Consider the following 25349-nt stretch of genomic DNA (forward strand, 5'->3'; position numbering starts at 1 on the left):
AGAAATATTGGCCAATATTGGGATATTATACAAAAATATTTGAACTACATAATGCAATTTATTATAAAATAGCAACAAATTTGTGTAAAAAAATTAAAAATTTCCTTCATGTACAAATTAATAATATTTATGAACATGTTCTTATTCTGAATGAAAAAAGTTTGGAAAAAATTCATGTTCGATTAATAATATTTATTAAAAAATTCATTCCAATTATGAATTTCTTTTTCCTGTGTTACACTTTATTATTTATATTTTTTAAAAATCCTTATATTATTTGTTCTAAATATTTAAAAAAAAATATATAATGCTAAATAATAATAGTTCTCAGATTTTCACAGTTCAGCAGTTATGTACAATTTCATTCTGCTATACAATTTTATTCTGCCTAACAATGCGACACTTGTTAACATCAATTCAATTCAAGCTACCACACATAACAACAGCATCATCAATAGTTATAGACATGACATGGCACAACACGGTTTTCGCGGCGCGAAGACATGGTACAACATGGTTTTTGCGGCGCGATGACATTGAACAACATGATGTGCGCGTCGACACAACAAAACAAAGCATCAAATTTTGAAGTAAGACATTTTTCTACAAAATGTTGTCTTGTGCAGGCCTTTAACTTAAACCAATGAAAATAAAAGGTACGGAATAAAATATTTGTTATTTAGCTGGCGAAATATTAGAATAATCAAAATATTAACTTAAATTAAAGTAGAGTTGAATGTGATGGAGAATGGGATTTTGAAACGGTCATCGAAAGTGATATTGAGGATGACATTTATAATGATTACATTGAAATAGATGAAGGCCATGATCTTATATGTATATAAGTGATGTTATTAAGTGCAAAATATTTAATAAATCGAATGATAAACACAAATATTGCAAACTAACGTTTTGTTGCAAGAAAAACATGGAGTTCGTCTTATACATGATATTGAACATCGTTGAACATCTTTGTCTAACATGTTAATAAACTATTTGCGTATTTGTAAATGCGTCAATCATGCACTTCCTGACTTCAAATTAGCCACGTTCACTGACAATGATATCAAACTTTGGACAGATTCCCTTTATTGTGTAATTCTCCAAGACCACTTTATTAAGCAAAGATTCGGCAACGTTGATAGAGCTTGATGTAAAATAATTTAGAAATAGTGAATAATTAATTTACTAAAGAAATAGTTACTCAATTTAAAACCCGAGTTAATGAACGACATACAAAAGTTCTTAATACGTCCAACTAGCTATACTTTTTTAAAGCATAGCTCCAAAACGGAAACTAAAGGGTTTGCTGGTCAATTGTTTTGTGGATTGTTAGGGAGTTAATCTGATCTAAATATGTGTTCGAATGTTTTTTTAACATTATCAATACTTGAATTGTTAACTTTAACATTAAAGTTATTTTTTGTTTTTCTTTAACAATAAAATATTAAAAAACCGACATCAAAACTTCATTCTTTACTTTTTTAAAAATTATAAATTATTCGAATAATTCGATTAATTTTAAACGTGTGATCGAATTATTCGAACAAGTTAAATTCTCTTATTCGAATTATTCGTTTTATTCGAACAAGAGAAAAATCGAATAATTCGATGACCCTAATATATACATTAGGGTGGCCCTTAATAAACGAAAGTTGGATTTTGGCCATTCTCACCCTCCAGTTTGGTGAACATTAGTAAAAAAATCATCCTGAAAAATTTTTAGGTAAATCGGTTGGGGTTAAGACGTGCCGCAAGCCCTCTGAAGTTTTGAGATGCATTTACAAGGGGAAAAAATGCATTTTTTTAAGTTTTTGTAAAAATTTTGCCATTAAAAAATTACTTTTGTAATTTAATTTAAAAGAATCGAAATGTGTACGTAATTGTCGTTCTAATGAGATATAAAAAACAGAAATCGGTCGAAAAATGTTAAAGTTATTAAAAATTCGCCAGGCCTTTAACGTGTCTCAGGCCACTAGAACAAGATAAAAATAAAAGCTCAAAAGATATTAAAATAAAAGCTCATTTTTACTTAAAATATGTCCATATATACTTGTATATGAGTTTTTGTCTTCGTAGGATACCGTTAACCTATTCTTAGGTTTGATCAAAAAAATAAAAATTTTTTAACGGCAGCTTCAAAACTCCATTTTCAAATTTTTAAAAATTTTGTTAAACAAATTTCAGAATTTTTTGATCATCTCATTGGGATTTATTAAGAGTATAATAGGGAATAAAAATGTGAAAAAATTATGAAAATATCTCTTATAGTTTTTCCGTACCTGCGATTTAAATTTTGAAATTTTCGAGAAAAACCAATTATTTGGCAATTTTTAGGCCAATGAGCTCTATTTCCTTACTCTTATGAATTTTAAGCAAAATTTATACAGAATATTATAGTCCAGATAATTCTAAATATACTCTGAAACTTTTACTAAAATCGGAAAACGTTAACCCTTAAATCGTGAAGGTCAAAGGTAAAATTTTTCAATATTTGGAATTTTTCATAGAGAGATAGCGAAATGTTCGAAATTTTGTATATTTTTGGGACGATTTTGATGAAATTTAACAAAACTATAACATAATCTCTGGGGTTTATAGTAACAGCACAAGAATGGAAATTAACGCTTAATGGCACTTGGGGTTAAAATGACACCAAACTTTTAAAATCATAATTTTTTTATGGTTTTAGAAGTTTGGGGTCATTTTAACACCAAGAGCTATATAGGGTTAATTTTAATTTTTCTGCTGTTTTTGTAAATACTAGGCTTTGTGTTATATTTTTGTTAAATTTCATCAAAATCGGCCCAAAAATATACAAAATTTCGAACATTTCGCTATCTCTCTATGAAAAATTCCAAATATTGAAAAATTTTACCTTTGACCTTCACGATTTAAGGGTTAACGTTTTCCGATTTTAGTAAAAGTTTCAGAGTATATTTAGAATTATCTGGACTATAATATTCTGTATAAATTTTGCTTAAAATTCATAAGAGTAAGGAAATAGAGCTCATTGGCCTAAAAATTGCCAAATAATTGGTTTTTCTCGAAAATTTCAAAATTTAAATCGCAGGTACGGAAAAACTATAAGAGATATTTTCATAATTTTTTCACATTTTTATTCCCTATTATACTCTTAATAAATCCCAATGAGATGATCAAAAAATTCTGAAATTTGTTTAACAAAATTTTTAAAAATTTGAAAATGGAGTTTTGAAACTGCCGTTAAAAAAATTTTATTTTTTTGATCATACCTAAGAATAGGTTAACGGTATCCTACGAAGACAAAAACTCATATACAAGTATATATGGACATATTTTAAGTAAAAATGAGCTTTTATTTTAATATTTATCAAAATATTAATTTTGATAAAAATTTGTTTAACAAAATTTTTAAAAATTTGAAAATGGAGTTTTGAAACTGCCGTTAAAAAAATTTTATTTTTTTGATCATACCTAAGAATAGGTTAACGGTATCCTACGAAGACAAAAACTCATATACAAGTATATATGGACATATTTTAAGTAAAAATGAGCTTTTATTTTAATATTTATCAAAATATGTTAATTTTGTTCCTACATATCTTGTTCTAGTGGCCTGAGATACGTTAATGGCTTGGCGAATTTTTAATAACTTTAAAATTTTTTGACCGATTTCTGGTTTTTATGTCTCATTAGAACGACAATTACGTACACATTTCGATTCTTTTAAATTAAATTACAAAAGTAATTTTTTAATGGCAAAATTTTTGCAAAAACTGAAAAAAATGCATTTTTTCCCCTTGTAAATGCATCTCAAAACTTCAGAGGGCTTGCGGCACGTCTTAACCCCAACCGATTTACCTAAAAATTTTTCAGGATGATTTTTTTACTAATGTTCACCAAACTGAGGGGTGAGAATGGCCAAAATCCAACTTTCGTTTATTAAGGGCCACCCTAATATACATACATTTATCAGTTTTATGCCTAATAATGCCAAAATTCTTTCACTTTATAACTTTCTTAATACTTGTTGGTTCCTTTTCGTTTATTTGTTATATTTACGATTAAATTAACAATTAATACAGTGTCATGTTACAGACTTAATTTATCGTTCAGAAACACTTGAAGATACACAGTTCAGCAGATACATCGTTGACGTCGTCGTCATCTTCTTCTTAAGAAACTCAAGTTAATTAACCACAATCAACAGTAAGTTAAAATCTACATGACAGAAGACAAAAATGCCATATTAAAGAATAATACAAACATTCTACACTACTGGAATACTGAAGAAGTAAATAGATTAGCCAAAAATACTTATATTGATAGTTACACACCACAAATGTATAAGAGCTGGAGGAAAGAATTTTTCATTAAAACTTACAATGGATGAGATTTGAGATATTGTCTTTGTGGCATCGTCATTAACAACAACAGTCAGTAGCAACTTCGAGAGTGTCGGGATTAGGAACAACAATTTTCACTAGTTTAACAGTAATTATACCCTACAGCACCATTGTGGAGAAATCGATTCAGTATTTCACCTAGCCCCCATACAAAAGTCCTACCGAAATTGGACTTTCTCGGTCATAAATGTTTAATTCATATAGGTATCCACACAAATTTAGCTCCAGATAAGTTATATACATATATATGTATATACAAAAGTCATATCACCAAATTTTATAACATTCGATCCATAATTAATCATAGCTCCCATAGAAGGCCAGCTTCCGAAAATCACTTTAACGAGCATAAATCACTTAAAAATATTGGTATACACATAAAATTTTTATTTGTAAAAACTTTCGTATAGAGATGACCTAATTTCATGGCGATCGGTCCATAATTAGTCATACCTCCCATATAAGGCCCTCTTCCAAAAATCATTCACGAAAACTAGTAATTGAAATTTTAAAAGAGAAATGATTGTAGGGTGTAGGTTCGGGCTTGAGCGAGCATACTTTCTTACAGGGTTTTTCAACAAGAACTTTGTTTTTCAATTGTGGCAACACTAACAATATTGTAGTTTTGACATTTAGTTTTTTGACGTATTCGTAGTAGATTGTTGCAATGAATTCAATTTCGCTCGAAAATCGCATTATAATAACTAAAATCAACTATGCAAATGGTGGTTCTGTTTAAGTTACATTCATTACATCGCTAGTTTTTATGAAACATTTTTTTTTCAGACGAAGCCCATTTTCTTTTTTCAGGGTATGTCAACAAACAAACTTGCCGCATTTGGGCTTCTGAAAATTCTAGAGCGGTTATTGAGAAGCCTTTGCATGCTCAACGTATCACTGTATTGTGCGCTATATGTCTGGAGGCGTGATTGGGCCGTTTTTTTTTCGAAGATGAGATATACGGAGCCAATTGAATCGTTTGCAGTCTTAAAACTCAAAATCCGTGATGTGTTTAACGAAATAGACCCACCATTTTGCCAAAAAGTGATTCAAAATTTTAATGAATGAATCGACATCTGTCAGCGTCGTCTTGGGTGACATTTGTCAGATATAATTTTTCACACATAATTACCGAACTTTCTCTAATACAATAAAAATTTTAATAATCTCCATCTAAATGTTTTGTTTTAGAAAACAAAGTTCTTGTTGAAAAACCCTTTAGTATGTCTTTAATTGTGAGCAAGTATGGAATTTTTGAAAACGTTCAAATGAAAATAAGGCTTTGGGGAATTAAATTTTAGTTTTTATTTCTTGTTAACATGGAGGCGATAGAGAAAACAGCCCTTATGAGATTAAACTCTCCAGTTTCATCGTGCTATTTAGATAATGGTCATAATGAAGTGTTGTAATTTCTCAAGGTTGGCAAGGCAGGAAAGTAAGACTATTTTAATAAGTTTCATCTCACTGCATTTGAAGTGCTATAATTTTTAAATGTAGATAAAATCATTAAAATTTAAACTAATAATCAACAAACTTATTTCACTCGACTAAATTTTTAATTCACACACATCCTATGGCTATGCGTCTCTGTCAATTTAACCTCTCAGCAGTTTCTTGTCTTTTTTCAAAACATAATTAAAAGTGTAGAAAAAAAATAAAAAGATATTCAATTCGTTCGTATGATTGCAATCAATACTCGGATTAAAGAAACAAACAAACCAATCGACGTCAGTATTGTAAACAACACAGTTATCTTTTCGTTTGTTAGTTGATGATAAATGAATGGAAAATGAAGAAAAAATGTGGCATGCATTGAAGGCAACACAGAAAAAAATATAAAAGCCACAAAACTCCTTGAACTTGAAAAACAAGTCAGTGAGCTAAAGACCTGTGTAACTTTGATTTGGTTGAGAAACAACGTATGAACAAACAATGATCGTATAAGTATGGGGAATTTCGTATTGATCGAATTTTAGAAGATATAGTTTAAGGTTTTTATTGAAGATTGTAATTTTTCGTGAACTTTAGAAGTATTATCTATAATCTTAAAGTCCAAGGGTTGGAATTAGTCATAGCAAGGTGGCATGTTCAGTATGTGCCGACCACTGCCAATTTCGATAATCGTATATGACGAATCATTGGTCATCTAAAATTCATCTGCAAAAATGTTTCAAAATTATAGGTTAGGTCAGGCAGCTTATCTGTGTAAGGTCCAACATCATACTTTGACCTACTGATTGATTGTGATACCACCATATAACCAATCCCAGATCCGACAAATCAACGTACTAGATTATCGATCTCATAAATATCGATCGTTGGTTTGTTAACGCGAAAGAGCGGTTATTATGACTGCAGTTCCGATCGAATTTTTGGTTTTCAACATGATGACAGTGCCCAGTTATCAAGAACTCCAGAATAGAGACATTCTTTCTAGTCATCGAAAATATGATCAGATTAGTTCACAGTTGCAAACATTTCTGGTGACTCATCTCATATTTGTACTCTTTTCTACGCCAAAGTCTGAGCTTACAAGACAAATTTAATTAAACATTTCCCTCCATGTCACTATACCTCGGTACCCAAAAGTCAGCTTTTGAAAATAAGATGCTTTCAATGACTGTTCTTAACGATTTTGAGGCTTAAGCGATTCGTCTGAAACCAGAATCATTCCATGGCTACATGTGTTTTCATTTCAAATTTATTACCATCCACTTATAAACCGAATATAGTAGCAGTTGGTTTAAGAGGATCTGACATATCTTAAAATCTAGTGCAAATGCTAATTTTTATATTAATCCCATATAAAGCTTTGTTCCTGCAGTAAGAACCCACACCATCGCAAGAAGCATCCTGCAGATGAACAAGTTGTGTAGTTGATGGCGGAGACTGATAAATTCGTGAACGAATATCGTTGTTTCAAATATAATATTAGCAATGAACCTTGATGATTTTACTTCTAATAACAAAGGAGCCAAACTCAGAAATCTGTAAATTTTAAATATCCTACATTTTGTTGAAAATATTATGTCCAATTGGAAACTTTCCAAGGCTTTTCCTTCTCACTAAATGTTTAACAAACACATTGTACTAGGACTGGAATACTCAGATCGCTAACCACCTTAACGGCTGTAAAAACGAGTCCCCACTACATTTATATCTTCGATCCGGAAAGACTCAGTGACCGTTGTATCAATCAGGCAAGATTTTCTTAAGGAATTAAGCTGTATGCTAACAACATTTTATCTAGTGTTGAACTAGAACAAGATGAAATCCTCGAAGGTGTTAAATGTCTATGATTTTCATAAAATTGTAGGAGAAGACTTTGACTGTTTCCTTAACTTTTTACTTGCTTTTCTCGGAACTTGGACTTATTTAGTCGACAAGAAGGTAGTGAAGTTATTTTCTAGTATGAATAATGAAAAGCTGGAAGTTTTGAAGATTGATTTTTTCAAAAGCCATTTATAATTACATCGTTGGTAAGGACACCGCAGGACCGTCATAGGCAGGCCTCTTCTAGAGAAGACAATATTTTTTTTAACACAATCACTTAATTTCACATCACTGTTATTCGAAAAATGATTATAAAAATGTTCACTAAATCTGTTTTGTGCCAACATATAAAATACCCTCAGCATAAAATCCATAACACTATGTTTTGGGAAACTTTATAAGACAATCACTGAAATGTCTTGTTGCACATAGATTGTGATGGCACACAAAACGAGTTAGTTTTTCCATTGCAAAAACAATATAGAAAAATGCAGGCTAAAAGTGGCTGTTAATGGAAATTCCTTGTATTTTGTTTTAGAGCAGCATTTGTTTTTCCAGCTAGGAGCTGGAACAACAACAAACAGCTTTGCCATTGAATATGTAGTCAAAGCAAAAAGTTTAAGTTTATTAAGCATTTGCAATTGTTGCTGCTGCTGCTGCAGCAGTTGTTGATTCATATAAAATCTTAATCACACTCTCGAAAAATCGCATTAGGTTTTCTTATATCACGACGATGTCATCACATTTTCCACGCATAAAATCCACTTAGTTGTTGTCGTCGAACTAGTAGAAGTAGACGAAGCAGTAGTAGTGGCAGTTGAAGTTCGAGGTTGTAGTTTGAGCATCAGTTGAAGACAACCTAAAACAAACGTTACCAAAAAAAAAAATTCAAATCCAACGAAAAGGATTAAAACTTTAAGCTTACAAGTGCATAAGTCCGTGCGTGTGTGGCTTTGACATTTTGTCAGTGTTTTTGAAATTCAAGGAGTATAAAGTATAAGTGCTCGGTGCTAGCTTTAGTAATTTAAATGACATTAAACATATTTACCAAACTTCGGAATTAAAGTGCAGTAACAAACACAAAACAAAATGCATAAATGTCTTTTTATATAAGGACTTGTTGATAACCAAAAATATAAAACGAAAACTAAATTAATACAATTAACAAAACGAAAAAGTGAAAAGATAAATATTTAATTCAATTACCAAAAACTAAGCTAAGTTCGACATTAAACCAAGAAACATACGGAGGAAACATGAAGAAAACTCTGGTATTATTGTGTACTTTTGTGTCTACAATTGTCCTTACTGTGCGCGCTACTCCTGCCATCAGTGCTAACGAAAATGCGGTAATTAATTAAAAAATTATAATAATCAAACTCTTATAAAGATTTAATGCGTATTTTGTAACTGTTGCTTTTGTTTATTTTCTTATTCAATGAGATTTTTCATGTCCTTGAGACGATTTTGTTTCCATTTTTTGTGTGATGTGCCAAAACTGTGTAGTATTCTTTTTCATTTACATTTCCTTAGTCTTTCTTCCATTGTTTTTTCGCAAATATTGTTCTTAAATGGATGTTTAGAACTTTCTTACGATTTTACTATATTAAAGTGAACTTTGTAAGTAAATATGCAACAGAATGTAACTGCATTGTAAATTTTCACAGTTTTTAAGTAATTTGACAAAGAAAAGTTTTTAATTTAATTAAATGTTTAAAACTGATTTAAGAAATTTATTATGGAGAAGAAATAAGAAAATATTATTAAATTAAAACAGCAAACTTTGCAAATGTTATATAAAGCAACAATCGATAACCAAATAAAACCTGTCTCATAAAAGTTCAAAACCACTCCACACAAAAACAAATTAGGGTACTATATTCGGCTATGCCGAGTCTAAAATACCCTCCAACTAAATATGATAGAAATTACATTGGTATAAACACTTTAACATTCATATTAAATGTTTAAAATGTTATCTAATTCAGCAATTTATAATTGAAATATTATAATAGGAATAAAATGTGGTATTTAACTACTTATATATGTAGTTAATAATTGGTTAGCATTAACCTATTGGTTTAATATGTTCCTTATTCAACACAAATGAAGAAAAATAGTATAAACAAATATATTTAGTCAAACCTCAAAAAAAAATGTTTTTGAGAATGAGTTATATCTAAAATAGATGATACATATTCGCGTTTAATGAATTTAAATTAAATATTTTAACGTGATTTCTATGTATTTGAGGAATATTTGGCCTGAATTTTATCTCAATAACGTTTATTTATTTGTATTATAGTGATTATAAAAAATGGACTTTATATGGGAGCTGTTGCCAGTTATGGGACGATATTCCAGTAGTGTGATTTTTAGATACAAATTACTGATATGAGTATTAGTTTGGTTCTATATAGATTTTTTTAAGTTTAATGTGTTTTTCGAGAGTGGTCCTTATATGGGAGCTAAACCAATTATAGGCCGATCTACATTAAATTCCATACATCGATTTTCGTATATATGGGTAATATTATTATGTCAAATTTAAACCTGATAAAAATATGAATATTATGAATATTTTTAATCTGAAAATAGATTATTGAGCTAAGGTTAAATATGGACCTACATTCACACAATCTAGTAGTATCATTTGTGAATAAATACTACAGATGTCAGTAATATTTTATTTTGATAAAGACATTTTTCAGATATGTATGAAAATTAATGTGTTGTTTGGAAGTTTTTCCTATATGAGCCCGATCTTCATAAAATTCGGTAAAGGTATTTTTATGTATATGGGGATAACGAATGTTAAATTTCAACTTGATAACGATATATGTATATAAGACATTTATGTGTATTCAAGTGATTTTCGGATGTGAACTTTATATAATATCCGATACAAAAAAATTAGTTTCGCTATTTCTCTTTGCACGAAACACATTTTTGCTTAATTTTGTAGGCGGCAATTCTTTTACCATTACACCATTGCTGGGAGAAATCATGGACAGATTATTAAATATGAAACAATAAACCAAATTATTGTATAACCTACACACTCATGTAGAAATAAAAAACCGAATTTTGTATCACCCTCAAAAAAGATCGAAATATTCATCGCAGATCCACAAATGTATATATGTATATTCGGAGACCTTATGAAATTCTTATTCTAAGATTCTCCACAAATACTTGGTATTGAAAATAGGCAATATTGGTCGATGATTTCACCTAGTCCCCATACAAATGTCCCCCCGGAATACTGTTTAAGCAGCCATAAATATATTGATTTTGCACAAATTAGTTTAAGTACTCTGAAATTGTACTGTAAAGTATGACGCAAATTGAGCAACATTTGTCCCTAGTCCCCATACAAGGTCTCCCTAAGAAAATGACTTGAACATTCATAACTGCCTTACAATAATTAATATCTTGATGAAAAGTCTCGACTAAGTTTTTATATGAATTTTTTAATTATTTCTAATTTACATCATAATTATATATTTCAGAAATTCCCAGGAACTTAACAAAGAATTTCCCTATTCCCGAGAATCAAAAAGTTCGGGAAACTAAAAAATGATTTGCCTTTCATAATTTGAAAATTGTGTACACAAAACAAAAACAAATTTTTAAAATGTGTGAAACGTTGTTTTTACTTTGCACATAAACATCACTTTGGTGACGTGATTTACAAAATTAGGGCCATAGAGTTTTGATTTTTACGTTTCAGTTAGAATGAAAATGTCCATAGAAGACTAGTAGGATTTTTTCTGCCCTCATACACGTTTTGAATAGCCTTGCCGACGACTTTGTTAGTGATGATTGAAGTGAAGAAAGTATGGCTTTCACTAAGATAACTGTTCACCAGATAGCATAGATCATTTGTAAAGTGACCTGTCTGCATCAATTTCACACCTTGTGCATAGAATGGGAATTTAGAGCGATAGAAGTTGAATTGAAGTGACGAAGGCATCCAATGAAGAACACTCTCTTGCGTATCTGCATTTTTCCAATTTTTATGCCGTTTTAAAAAACAAAAATTTCGAAATTTTGCTAAGAAATTATTTTTTGTTTTTGCCAAAAAAAATTATATTTCTAAAACGACAGCCCAGATTAAAAAAAGTTTCAGTCTAACTTAAAGGATTTTCGGTTTTTTTAGATTATTTAATAAGCTAAACCGTTTTTGAGATACGCGAATATATACTGTGCAACCTCCTCCATTTTCGAAATAACGGTATATCTCGAAAACAAGAGCTAACCTGAAAAAAAGGTTAGCACCACTGGATTCAGCGTACTCGAATTAGGTTAACCCGCTTGACAGAAAAAAAGTGTCAAATTCGAGCACAGTGTTATTATTCAAAAACCATGAGTTTAATAGATTGCTACCACTCAATATAAGAAAACAATGCCTTTAGAATGTGGTATTAACCCTTTGTCGACCGACGGTACTTATAAGCTTACAAAATGAAAACAAAAGTACTTTGAAGTACACTATCACCTTTGGAATAATATATTTTGTTGCCTATTGGCAAACTCGCTTACTCAGAATAACAGTGAATTACTTTATGTTCTCATTGTGGTGTTTATTTATGTTGTAATGACAAAAAATACTTTTTCGTAAAATACCATAAAATAGACTTGTAATAGCAATTGTTATAAAAGTTACAAAACTAATCAATATATTAATAAAATTTAAACAAAAATCTATGATTTTTTTTCTTTTGGCTGATGCTGACCCAACGGTACCACGTCCCTTTCGGATCCTTGCAGGTCCCTTTCGGTTCCTTGCAGGTCCTCCACAAAGTTAAAATTTTGCAAATAACTTCCTGAAGTCCTTCTTTTTCATAAAAAAAAATAAAACTTTTTCAACGATTTAAAGCCTTGGTCCACAAGGGGCTAAGTGTTAAAACACTTTGTTCATATTTTGATATTGTCGTCAAGTAAACAAGGTTTCTTTGTCTTGCAATATGTATACTAAGGGAGATCTTTTGTTTAAATTGTGTTGAATTGTCGTAATATTTCAAAACTGTTTATTGTAGATAAGGATAAATGTGTACCTATCATATGATAGGTACACATAAGCGCTTTAATAACCACAAATAAACAAATAGCTATTTCCAAAACTTTAAACTTTAGCATTCATAAACTTAGAAGAAAACATAGACAAACTTTCGTACATCCATACCAAAGGGTAGCTTTTTCCATTTGAATGCACATGTCTAAAAGTATTAACTAATTTTGCCAATATTCTGATTTAATTTCATGGTAACATTCAAGAAGTAAATAAATCTATTTTTAATAATGTAGACTTTTGTCAACACTCAAATTGTCGTAAATACGATTAGGGTGGGTCGATTTGTAAAGCTCGATTGTTCGATAAAACATATTGTTAAGCTGCGAAGCTGTGTGAAGGGGGAAATGGCTGGATGAATTGGAAGGATGTTCAAACTCTCTGAGCCAAAACAAAATCGTTTAGATTTTGTACTCAGAATAATTTAACAAAAAATATGAAACGAAAGGAATGAATAAAACCAAAGGATTAGGAATTTTTCTAATTATTTATTAAATTATTTGGACAATGGATTCTTACCAATAAGGAACAATAGAATTAGGATAGCGATGTACACAGGTTAAAGTTAGATTTGTATCACTCAAACAGAAGTATTTACGACTCTTTACGACTGATTTAGTACTTAATGACAAGTGGAAGTATACTGCAACACATAGCCTTCTGCATTAGTATATATTGAGGGAAATAGGATTTGCAGGGAAATTAGGAAAATCGCTAAGTGTTGTTTTTTGCGTAAACACATATCAACAAAATCATTTTTTTATATGTTTTAAAAAAATTAAATCAGCCGATTTTTTTATTACCTACTAAAAAAACGTTAAAAATAAATGTTGAGAAAAATTCTATTGTTTGAATTTTTCTGAAATTTGAGCGCCTCGTAAATTATTTTTTTGATATGTCGTAGTGGAAATTTTTTTCCTCATGCCAAAAGCTATCAAAAATTCTATGGCACAATAACGATTGCTAAATCGACACACCCTAATATCGATTAAGTTATGCAAATTATTGGGAAATACACTTAAAATTTTAATATGGTTATGTACTCGAATTTATTGCATTAAGTTCATAATGTTGACAAAGTTAATGAACTTGTAGACTTTTCATATTATCACAATTTATGGCTTATTAACCCTTAAGGGGTTAGGTGTTACTTATATGGAATACCACAAAAGAACATTTATTTGTAAAATTAAATTTATTAAATTTACTAGGATTTTAAAATCACTTTTTTATTAATTTTATTAAAGTTGATCATGAATTTCTAATGTATTTTCTATCAGTGTTTAAAAAACTAGACTACAAGTAGCAGTAGCAACGAAAAAACACAAGTAGTCTAGTTAAAAAATTAATAAAAACTCGGAGTCAATAATTACTACTACTACTGCTACCTTCACAATTTGGTAGCAGTAGTTGTAGTAGTACTAATAAAAGAAAAATTTAAAAGTAGCAGAGTAATTTATTTTCTGTTGCTACCTGAAAAAAGAAAAAGTTTTGATGTAGCAGTCATTAGTTTTTTATTAATTCTGCTACTTTTAAAATTTAGTAGTAATATAAGTAGCAGTTGAGGTAGTAGAAGAAGTAGCAGTTAAGTAGCAGTTGAAGTAGCAGCTAAGTAGCAGTTGAGGTAGCAATAAAATAAGTCAAAAATAAAAATCTTCAGCCAAAAAAGTATATTATGTGTTGTTGTTGTGAATGTATATTTGTGTAAGTTGGTCGTGTTGTAAACAAAAGTTCGGCTTTTTTGTTATACACACAGAAAACACGATGTTTCTGTTAGCAACACGAACATCTGAGACGAATAAAAACGAATAATTCTTTCAAACTCTCTCAAAACAAAAACAACACACAGTGTTTAATTCTGTCAATTTTGGTGTTATGACTGAAGATTTTCTTTTTTGACTACTTTTATTGCTACCTTAACTGCTGCATCAACTGCTACCTTAAAAATTAAAACTCGATATAGATCAGTAGCAATGATTTGTATTTTTATGCTACTACTCCATTTACAATTCATGTTTTATTACTACTGCTCTGTTAAGAGTTTTATATTTTGAAGGTAGCAGTAGTTTAAAAAAAACAAGAAAACGAAAAAAGACAAATGCTACTGCTACCGCTACATACACTTTTTTGAAGCAGTAGTTGTAGCAACAGTTAAAAATTTGTTAGTTATCGTAGCTTTTTAAACACTGTTTTCTATCTCTTTTGCTAACTGGTCAGTATACGAACCAGTGTTGTTTTCCATTGATAGTCAAAATAAAACAAATACAACGCCATTTAACTTCTTATTTGATTTACTTCTTTATATATAGAGAAAATAAATAGTAAATAGGATAAAGATGGAATTATGCACCACATTTAGCATCCAAGATGCGTGATCTGGCATATTTGTTGGATATGGACGTCAAAAGGTTACACTTTATATCACGCGACTCAATGGTTTGGTTAAGGACTCCCTACATTGAGAGGAACATTCGGTTTAATCTAACCTTTTAAAAATTCTTTTGTTTAGACTCGCTGTTACTTCAGCTAAATAGTGGTCAATAAGTTGCATTGAGACAAAGCCACAGGATTCTAAAGGGTTAGTTTAAACAGCTTTTTCCCTCACTGAACGACACAGTTGGGTCCACCATTAGTCCAGTTGTAATACCTGGAAAGCTAGAGATGAGAGTCCTTAATTAAGCCAATCCGTAGAGCAATCGAAAGCATATATCCTTTTGACGTACATATCCAATAAATATGATAGATGATGCATAGAATCCATTCGGGCCTGACAGTGGCTGAGAGAATACTACTCCCTTTTCCCCATTTTTAAATCTTCAACATCTACTTGCTTAGTCTCCAAACAGGCAGTGACCAATAATCACCACTATCAGTCAGAATAATGTCTTTAAACGATGAATCGGTTAATCTTCTGTTCCGAGAGTGTAGACAACCTCTTATTCTCCTGAGTGTGGGTAAGTCGCTCATCTTAATTGAAATTTGTACTCGTGAAAATGTAAATATTAGGGTATTCAATCGATTAACCGTTAATCGGTTAACCGATTAATTTTGGTCCTTTAACTGTTCGAATAATTCAAAATTGACGATTTGCTAATAACAAATAAACCGATTAATTGGTGTCGATTAACCGAAATTTATTTTTTTTGCACTTTAACATATTTTTTGTAATTAAAATACAAATGTTAAAGTAAAATTACATATTTTTCGAACATCCAAGAAACATGTTTAGTAAGTACAACAACTGACATATTTAATTTACATGTACTTGTCGGAGGAGGACAAACAGGAGACATTATTGAAACGAGTATTTTATCAAAACTTATTGAAATTATTAAAAGTATTCAAAATCTAAAAACAATCCAGAAAGAACTCCAATGGTGTAATGGAGGATTCTATATGATTAGAAAAAACTAAAAAAAAATAACTGAGATATTGGATATTCTTGACCATGCCTTACTTTCAATTTCTCCAACTACAATTTTGGTTGAATTTTTATGTTTTTGTTCTTTAGCTTCTACAAACTTTGCTATATTAATAAAATACTTAAAATAAGTACTCAAAATTCGTGGTTTTATTTTAAGTTTAAAATGAAAATAGAAATTATTCGGTTAATCGAATAATTGAAAATTAACCGATTAAATCTAAACCCCGATTAATTATTTGCTCGATCTAAATTGTTTTTATGCGTTGAATGACTTATTGAAGGATGAATTTAAAATTTATTTGTTAAAATATGACACATTTTTCTGAAAATATCTAATTTAATTATCTAATTTAAGATACACAGTTTATTTGTATATTTCAATAAAGATTATCTCTTGATTCGAAGAATATATTCCTTTGTTATTTTTCTAAAACATGTTGTCATTCAAGTTCAGAAAAAGGTAAATGACACAATTCAGGGTTAATCTCTACTTATATTGTTTCACAAGGACTTGTTGGTTTAAGTTTTCAAGAGCATATTGTAATGGTTTGACAACAAACCAGTGATGCCGTTTGGTTACATTTATTACACTTTTCGTAACTTTTCAAACCTCTACGTAATATGTATAATTTTCTTGTTTTAGAGCTTATTTGGATCTTTTCAGCTCTGCATAAAAATTTAAAAATGTTTAGTACTTTAAATTCATCTCATGCCACAGATAATTCTATTAAACAATAGTGTAACTTATTTGTAATTTATTATCACCTAGGTCGTCTATATCATTTTGAGACAGACTCTGGAAATACGAAAGATCTTAGTAATGTACTCTTGTGCTGGCTAATATCCAATTTTGTGCATTTGGAAGATTTCGTCAGATACAACAAATATTATGTAATCAATGTAGCTGTCATTTCGTACACCTAGAGGCTTTAAAATCATGTTGGAAGTTAGAAAAATTCAATTGAAGAAATGATGAGAAATATCGCGGTATATTTTATTGAAACTCCAAAAGGTTATATAAATTTCAAAATACCAATATTTCTTTTAATTAGACAACCATACAATTTTAAGTCTAGCTGCAACAAGATAGCTTCCATTTAAATCAGTGTAGATAAAATATTTTCGCTTAGAAATGTTTGAAACTCCTACTAATGTCCCGGAGAATTGATGGTTTAAACATCGGCATAAAAAAATTATATTTGGAGTTCCTTTTTATATACTCTAGAACTTTTAAACGATTTGAACAAACACAAAAATCCAGAGTTAAAAATTTGTAATAACAATCGCAAGCAACTATTTAGAATTTAATGATTTTGAAATTAATTTGTCAAATCAAAATTACTTTTTACAGTTGGAAAAAATGTATCTAGGAGATTTAGCTGAATTTAGAATAAAACTCAATCAGAATGATGTAGTGATTTATTAAATCAATTTCCTAATTTAAGTAATATTATGCAAGCTTTACATAAAGAATGTCGTGTAAGTGATGACGAATACCGGGATTAAGTATACAATAAAACTTATAAACTACTGGAGCTGAATTACCACAGTCGTGATCGAATGAGCTATTGTATCGAAAAAAGATTTCTATATCGAAATTATAATAAAATTTACTATATTTTTTGCTCGATATCGCATGTCATAATCTCGAATACACAAATTACGATCGGTTTTACTCGATATCGAATGAGGCAATTTGGACTCTGATTACACCGTACTACAAAAAGAGAAATAAAATCGTTAGACACGAACTGGATGATATACGTATGAAACTATAAATTAAATGGAGAAAATATGTGTTTTCGGTTTTTCATTTCGTGATCCTCTGTCCTTTTTAAAGGACTTCAAAGTTTCAAAGAATTAAATTTTTTAAAAAATATTCCTGTTGATCCAACAATGACAAATTTTATGTCAAAAGAACAAGAAGACTTGTAAAATATTTTGTATTATCTTTATTTTATCCTGTAAGGATCAAAAGATGTCAAAAATGTCCTTTAAAAAATTTATCCTTTAATATCCTTTAAGGTTGCCAATAAATTCCTTTTTAAAAAATAGTGTGTTAAAGACCCAAATATTCTATTAAATTAAATTCAAATTAAATTATAAAAAAAAATTATTAGTATACAAAAAAGTTTTATTAAGAAAAGTGCATGTTTATAACCTACACCACCATAGTGGGTGAGGTATAATGGGTTAGGGCTGATGTATGCAACATACAAAAATATTATTACAACACCCATCTTTAGGTATTCCAAATTTTCTGAGTCGACTAAGCGATGTCCGTCTCTCTGTAAACGTCTACGTAAACCTTTTAATCAAACTACAGTTCGCAAGTTTAAAGATAATTCGACAAAATTTGGCACAAACCTTTATATTTCCCCAACGACAAAGCCTATTGAATTTGGTTAGAATTCCTCCATTATTTCTCCTAGCCCCCATACGATTACCCTATTTGAAAATAGTTAAGCTCTCATAAATATCTGAATTATAAACATATTCAAACCAAAACTTTTATATAAGCCGAACTCTCACGACCAAATTTTGTGACGAGCGGTAAACAATAGCTCCCATATAAGCAACATTCTCGAAAATTTCATTAATATGCATAAATCTCTGAAATATGTCAGTATCCAAACAAAATTCAACACAAATATGTTTCATATATTCGCAATGCATCCCACCAAATTTTGTGACGATTGGTCCATAATTAGTCATAGCTCCCATATAAGGCCCACTACCGAAAATGTGTGTATTCAAATAAGATTCAACACAAATAAGTTTTATATGAAAAGAAAACTCTTTATAATCATATACTCGGTGTAGGGTATCGGGCTTGTAGGTCGGGCTTGCCCGACATTACCATTTTACTTGTTTATTAAAAAGTATTCTTCGTTTCTTTTCGCAACGGTTTTTGTTATATTTTTTCGAATCAAATATTAAAATAAAATATAAAAAATCAAATAATGCAAATTTAAAATATTATTTGCCACTTAAGTGGTGAAGATAGAAGAATGAAATTTTGGCATGTGGTATTCAATATTTGGATCTTTAACTCACTATTTTTTTGAAAAAAAAATATTGGAAATCTAAAAGGATATTCAAGGATACAAATTTTGAAGGACATTTTTAACATATTTTGATCCTGACAGGATAAAATCAAAATATTACGAAATATTCTACAACCATTGTTGATCATTTGACATCAAATTTGGCATAGTGAAATGATCAGAAGTATTTTAAAACATTTTTTCAAAAATGTACTCCTCTGAAAATTTTAAGTCCTTTTAAAAGGAAACAGGATCACGAAATGAAAAACTGAAAACGCAATTTTTCTAGATTTAATTTATATTTTTAGACGTATATCATCCGGTTCGTGTCGTACGGTGTGTTAGTAACTTTTATTGAGAAATGTTGTAACTTTTTCCAAGCTACCCCTGGCAACACTGTAACAAACACTTGTATCATATGATGAGGAATATAAGTGATATTTGTCTATACATGTAAACCTATATTTATGTATATACATACTCGTTTTATCCATACTTACTTAGTCGTATACTAAAAAAATTGTTTTCCATTATCTTATTTAATTTCATACTTTCCTTTCTTTTAAAAGATTCCCGCCATTAATCGCAATCAATTGGAGGAGGGATTTCTAAGAAAGCTGAATATAAAATGTAGTCAAAGGGATAATCACTCTTGTATGATGTTGAAATTAATTGTTTACATGAATCGAATATTTAAAAAATCGTCAATAGATGTGAATAAGAAAGTTACAGTAACACAAAATCGGTGAGTTTTACAATAAACAGTATAAATCAATGTTTGTTAAATATATAAAATATATTTCAGCGACATGGATGCCATACCCAATGATCCCGAAGATGACATGCTATTGGCCCGTTCCATAGACTCAGACGATGAAACTTTAGGTCTAATAGTTGCCAACAAATTGTGGAAATTTATCAGATCACGCACGTTGCGCTACAAATTCAGTGACAATGCTGACTTTGTTATGAATACCGAACCAAAAGGCAATTTAAATTTAGGTGTTTCCATTAGTCCCGTAGAGGCTTTGGAGGAGGGTCGTGGTAAAATGAAAAACATGGGCCCGATTTTATTACTGATGGCCGGCAAGGCAGGTATAGTGGGTGCCATATTACTTAAGGGTCTATTCCTGTTGGCCGGTAAAGCGTTAATTGTATCCAAAATAGCTTTGTTGCTGTCCGTAATAATTGCCTTGAAAAAGCTGTTGTCACAGAAAAAACATATAGTTGAGGTGCCGCATCATGACAGCTATTCCGGCAGTGGTTGGGCTAGAGCTTTAGATGGTTTCATAGAGGGCATAGTCGAGGTGCCGGCAAAAATGTTGGCCGAAGAGGCTCATGATATGGCGTTTAATGGTCAAAAGCCTGAAGAATTATAAAATCAATTTAGATGTTAAATTTTGTAGATACAAAAGGAATTTATCAGTTTTTTCTCTTTTCTTTTTATGTATTTTTTACTTTTTTTATACCTCTTCATTATTATAATTTTTTCAGGCTTTTGTTTTATTTATTTTATATTTAATATTTATATTTTATATAATTTAAGTTCTTTCGGGTTGATAGGCTGATTCTTTTATTTATTAAATTATTGTTGTTTATGTTTTTTATTTGTTATTTATTGTTGTTATGTTTTGTTATTTATGTATTTCTATTTATTTGTCTAATACTAATTCACAAGAAGGTATTTAAATCATCTTTTAATATTTTCAATTATTAAGGTATTTGTTCATCTAAAAAAAATATCTCTATACATACTTTCAATCACTTACTAGTTATTTGTTTGTTAAATATTGTTTAAAGAAATATCTTAAGTTTTAAAAATTAATTTAGTTGAATCCGTTGCAACAGTGATGTATATTTAAGAGCTAATTCAAGGGCAAAAATATTGATTTCGTGATCGAATTATCTTTGGTATAAATCTGTTCTGTAAACATTAAAAAATGTCTGAGAACAGAATTTTGATATAACAGTTAACCTGTTATATTTAATAATTGTTTGCTAAAATTTTAACAAATTAAGAGATTTTTCGATCAAATTTTATTGATCTTATTTTTAACAAAAATTTCATTCCGCAATAATATAAGCTAGATATATATTAATATATCAACTAGCCTAATTTTGTCACAAATCAAAGCGATCTAAAGTGATAAAGTTTGTACTCTTCAGTTCATTGGTTGATTTCCTGATCAAACTTGAATAATTGATTGGAAGCACACTTCTACTTAGCGGTTGCAAGAAACAGTCATTGTTACAAGAGGTGAGAGCGTGCTTTGACTCTTTTTTTGTAAGTTTTGTTTTAAAATCAATAAAATTAAAAGGGTTCTATGTATAGACGGTTGTCCGATTTTACAATATTGTCCCAAAAATGTTCAGAAAATGTCTAACAACTGTGTGCACTTACAAATTGTGTCTTGCAACGTTGTCAGAAAAAGCATTGTCAGTAAATTGTTATACAATATTAATGTCAGCCATCTGACAATCATGTGAACACATTACGTTGCCATTGTCAAATTATGGTAAGATAATTGCCAGACACTTTTTATGTGACAATGACACCATTGTCAGAACATTTCAAAACACAAAATTTCGAATTAATAATATTAAAAAACAAAAGCGAAACAAAATTGTAAAACAAACTCAATAAAAAATTAATAGCGACATAGATTGCTGCTATGAGCTGGAATAAGTGTGGTTATTCGAAAATATTATGATGCTGGTTGCACTGAGTAGAAACTTCCAAAAGGCAGTTTATGGCAAGAGGTAGTAGATGCCATCCAGGAGGATATGACTTTGAGATCCATGTTGTATTAAGCTAGGTACTCTGTTCAAAATTTCGTGCGAAATGCTGTCAAACTACATATAAAATATTTGGAATGAAATATATGCGAAATAATTTCGCAAAAGCAGTACTCTGTTTTTATTGTGGAAAACATGTGAAATAAATCGGGCATACTTATTTTTCCACACGAAATAACATACGCAGCACTTCTTTCGCACGAAATTAAAACCAACAGCTAGCTGTCAAACAGCATGTAAAATTGTTCGCATGAAAAAACCATAATTTTTCGCAAATATGAACAGAGTACTAGGCTTTAAACAGTACATGATGGTTTTAACAGGATTTACATTAAAGCATATTTCTCGAAGCAAATTGTACGAAAGTTATTTACTCGAAACTAAGTAAGATTGGATTTCTCTGTATCAAAATGTTTCTTTCGACGGATACAAATTTTGAATGGAAACATTTATGAATTGGATATGGATGTATTAAATGTTTACTAAAAAAGAATTTTTTAATTGCAATAAATGAAATTAGCAAAACTGAAATTGAATTAAAACCTGTTCATTTCCATTTTGGATGATTTGTAGTTTTGTGCTGATAAAAATCTTTTTTAAATTCGGGTATCTATTTCGCTAAGGAAATGTTCAAAACACAAAACAGATTTAATAATTCCATGGAATATAATATTTTTATTTTATCAGCTCTCAATTTAGAAGAAATTTCTTTAGTTAGGCTTATTTTACAACAAAAGCAATAAGAAGATTTAAATTTGAATAAATAAAAACTTGTTTATAACAATTGTATACGAAATTGTTGATCTTTTCATTAAGTACTTATTTAAATTTCTCATCGAACACTTGCCAAAACTTGTTCTATTAAGATATTTGTTTCATGAATTATTTTCGAATTTTTCTTAACAAACCTATTTTGCTCAATGGTTATGGTTTATAAAATTCCTGTTATAATTTTTATATTTAATTTAATTTCAAACTAAAATTGTTTCCTGTATTTATTATTGTAGGATACAATTCATATACAAAAAACTAAAAATTATGAAAAAATAAGAAAAACATATATTATTTATGAATTTATTTAGTATGTAATTATTTATTATTTTTATTTATTTTACTAATGTATATTTTGAACTTAAAACAAATATTGTTCTAAAAAATAATAATAATAAAGAAATTTAATAATAATTTTTTACAAACAAAAAAAACATTTTTTGCTTTACAATTCGCTTATAATCTTTAAATATTTTGTTAATTAATTTACTTAATTACTTTAATTAATCATATAAATTGGTTTTAGATTGTTTTTATATATTTTTTTTTATTTTTTTAGCATTTTATGCTGGTTTATGCACATGTTTTTTTTTAAATAAAACTCTTCAAAAACCTACTTGTTTAATAAAAAAAATTAAAAACATTTGTGTGTGTGTGTTTACTAAAATTAAAATAAATTAAAATAAAATTATAAAATTTATATATATTTTTTAATTTTTTTTGTATAGTTTTATAAAATGACTAAATGTTTGCTTTCAATTTTAATGAAACTAATTAATTAACTTAACATCAACCAACTATTCTACATAATGTACGTTCGTTGCAATCCATTCAAAGTCCTGTGTGATATAATTCCTCGAAGTGCTGATGTTACTTTTTGTTTTGTTTTTAAGTTTGTCTATAATATGCTGCATGTGGATTTAAGTAGTTGTAAACCATTGGCCTTCGCGCCACATTACCTGCTATAAAATTATTAAAAAGTATTGATAATCATGTTAAAAGTAAAAGGATATGGACAGGTTAAAATTTCATATTTTTTAATAGATGCGTGCAAAATATAAGATATTGTATGTGAAGCCCGGCCAAAAGGGTCCTATTAATTATGAGCTGCTGATACGCAACTGATTCGTTTGAATATTCCATCATGACATTATGCAATACCTATTCAGAATGAAGTGGTTGGAAAGTTTTGCCTCAACCGCCCTATAGCCCAGACCTTGCCCCGTCCGACTACTATTTGTTTCGATCGATGCAGAACGCTCTCTCTGGGATACGCTTCACTTCAGAACAGAGTATCCGAAATTGGCTTGATTCGTTCTTAGCCTCAAAAGATGAGCAGTTCTATTGGTGCGGAATCCTTCACCCCTATCGGCAAAACATGTGAAATTTATGCTTCCAATGAAATATCCATTTCCCTCGAAGCGAAAATTGCCATTTCCCCTGAAATTTTCAATCACAAAAATTGATTTCGTTCCTGAGATATGTTTGTGGAAGTTTTTCACGTGAACAAAGTTGATGAAGGAAAAATGGGAAAATGAAACATATTTTATGTGATATATTGAATGGCGATAGGGGTGAATATGTTGCCAGAAATATGGGAAAAGGTCATAGATAACAATGGCTAATACTTTGAATAAATTTATATTGTACAAATGTTTCAAAATAAAAGTTAAACATTTAAAAAAATCCCGCATTTTTAATTCATACACCCATTAATTTATTACTCCAAAAATCAATTTTATCAGAAAGAGTATAATTAATATGATAAGGGTCCTTTGAAGAAGGATATATCGAAATTCGCATCCTTAATTTTTATATTTTGTTTTCATAACAATTAGTTTATACAGTTGGGAAAAACATGGCAAAAATTAGAATTAGAATTTTAAGGATGTCATAAGATAAGGAATACTTTTGCAAACTACATAGCATATTTTCCAATAAATTTTTACTTAATTTAGTTTAAAACAAATACATATTATTTATCTTACCACCATAGTGGGGAGGGTATATTTGGGTTAGTGCTGATGTTTGTAACGTGAAAAAATATTTCCCCAACACCCACATAAAAGTATACCAATGAGAACCAATGCTCAAGAACACTGTCTGAGTTGATTAAGCGATGTCCGTCTGTCCATGTAAACCTTGTAGTCAAACTGCAGATCGCAATTTCAAAGATCATTCGACAAAATTTAATACAAGCCCTTATATTGCCCCAACGACAAAGCCTATTGAATTTGGTTAGAATCGGTTCATTAGTTCTCCTAGCTCTCATACGATTGCCCTATCTGAAAACAGTTACATATCTTAGTTATATCCAAACTAAATTCCGTCCAATCCTTTCCTTTCAAGTTTTTTATTTTGCTAAAACAATTCAATGTTTTTCACCATTTTTTCGTGCGCACTTCTTATATACATGCGTCAATTTCAATAAACATACTACTTTACTCGATATATCTTTAATTCCAAAACTTCAAAACATATATGATAAGTTGACAGTTCATCGAAATCAGCCGATAACATGAAGTTCATGCATCACCACAATGCATTATTGCATTCAACACTAATGGTGTTTTCTT

General features: G+C 29.7%; 1 protein-coding gene across 1 annotated transcript; it reads left to right on the top strand.

Moving 5' to 3' along the window:
- The first annotated feature begins 8917 nt into the window (after positions 1–8917).
- Positions 8918–20585, top strand: Osi3 (Osiris 3). The gene is made up of 3 exons (XM_065501928.1): positions 8918–9010; positions 19776–19951; positions 20012–20585. The coding sequence occupies exons 1-3, from the start codon at positions 8918–8920 to the stop codon at positions 20583–20585; spliced, it is 843 nt and encodes a 280-aa protein (XP_065358000.1).
- Positions 20586–25349: the final 4764 nt, after the last annotated feature.

Source organism: Calliphora vicina, chromosome 1 (genome assembly GCF_958450345.1).
Source record: "Calliphora vicina chromosome 1, idCalVici1.1, whole genome shotgun sequence".
NCBI lineage: Eukaryota > Metazoa > Arthropoda > Insecta > Diptera > Calliphoridae > Calliphora > Calliphora vicina.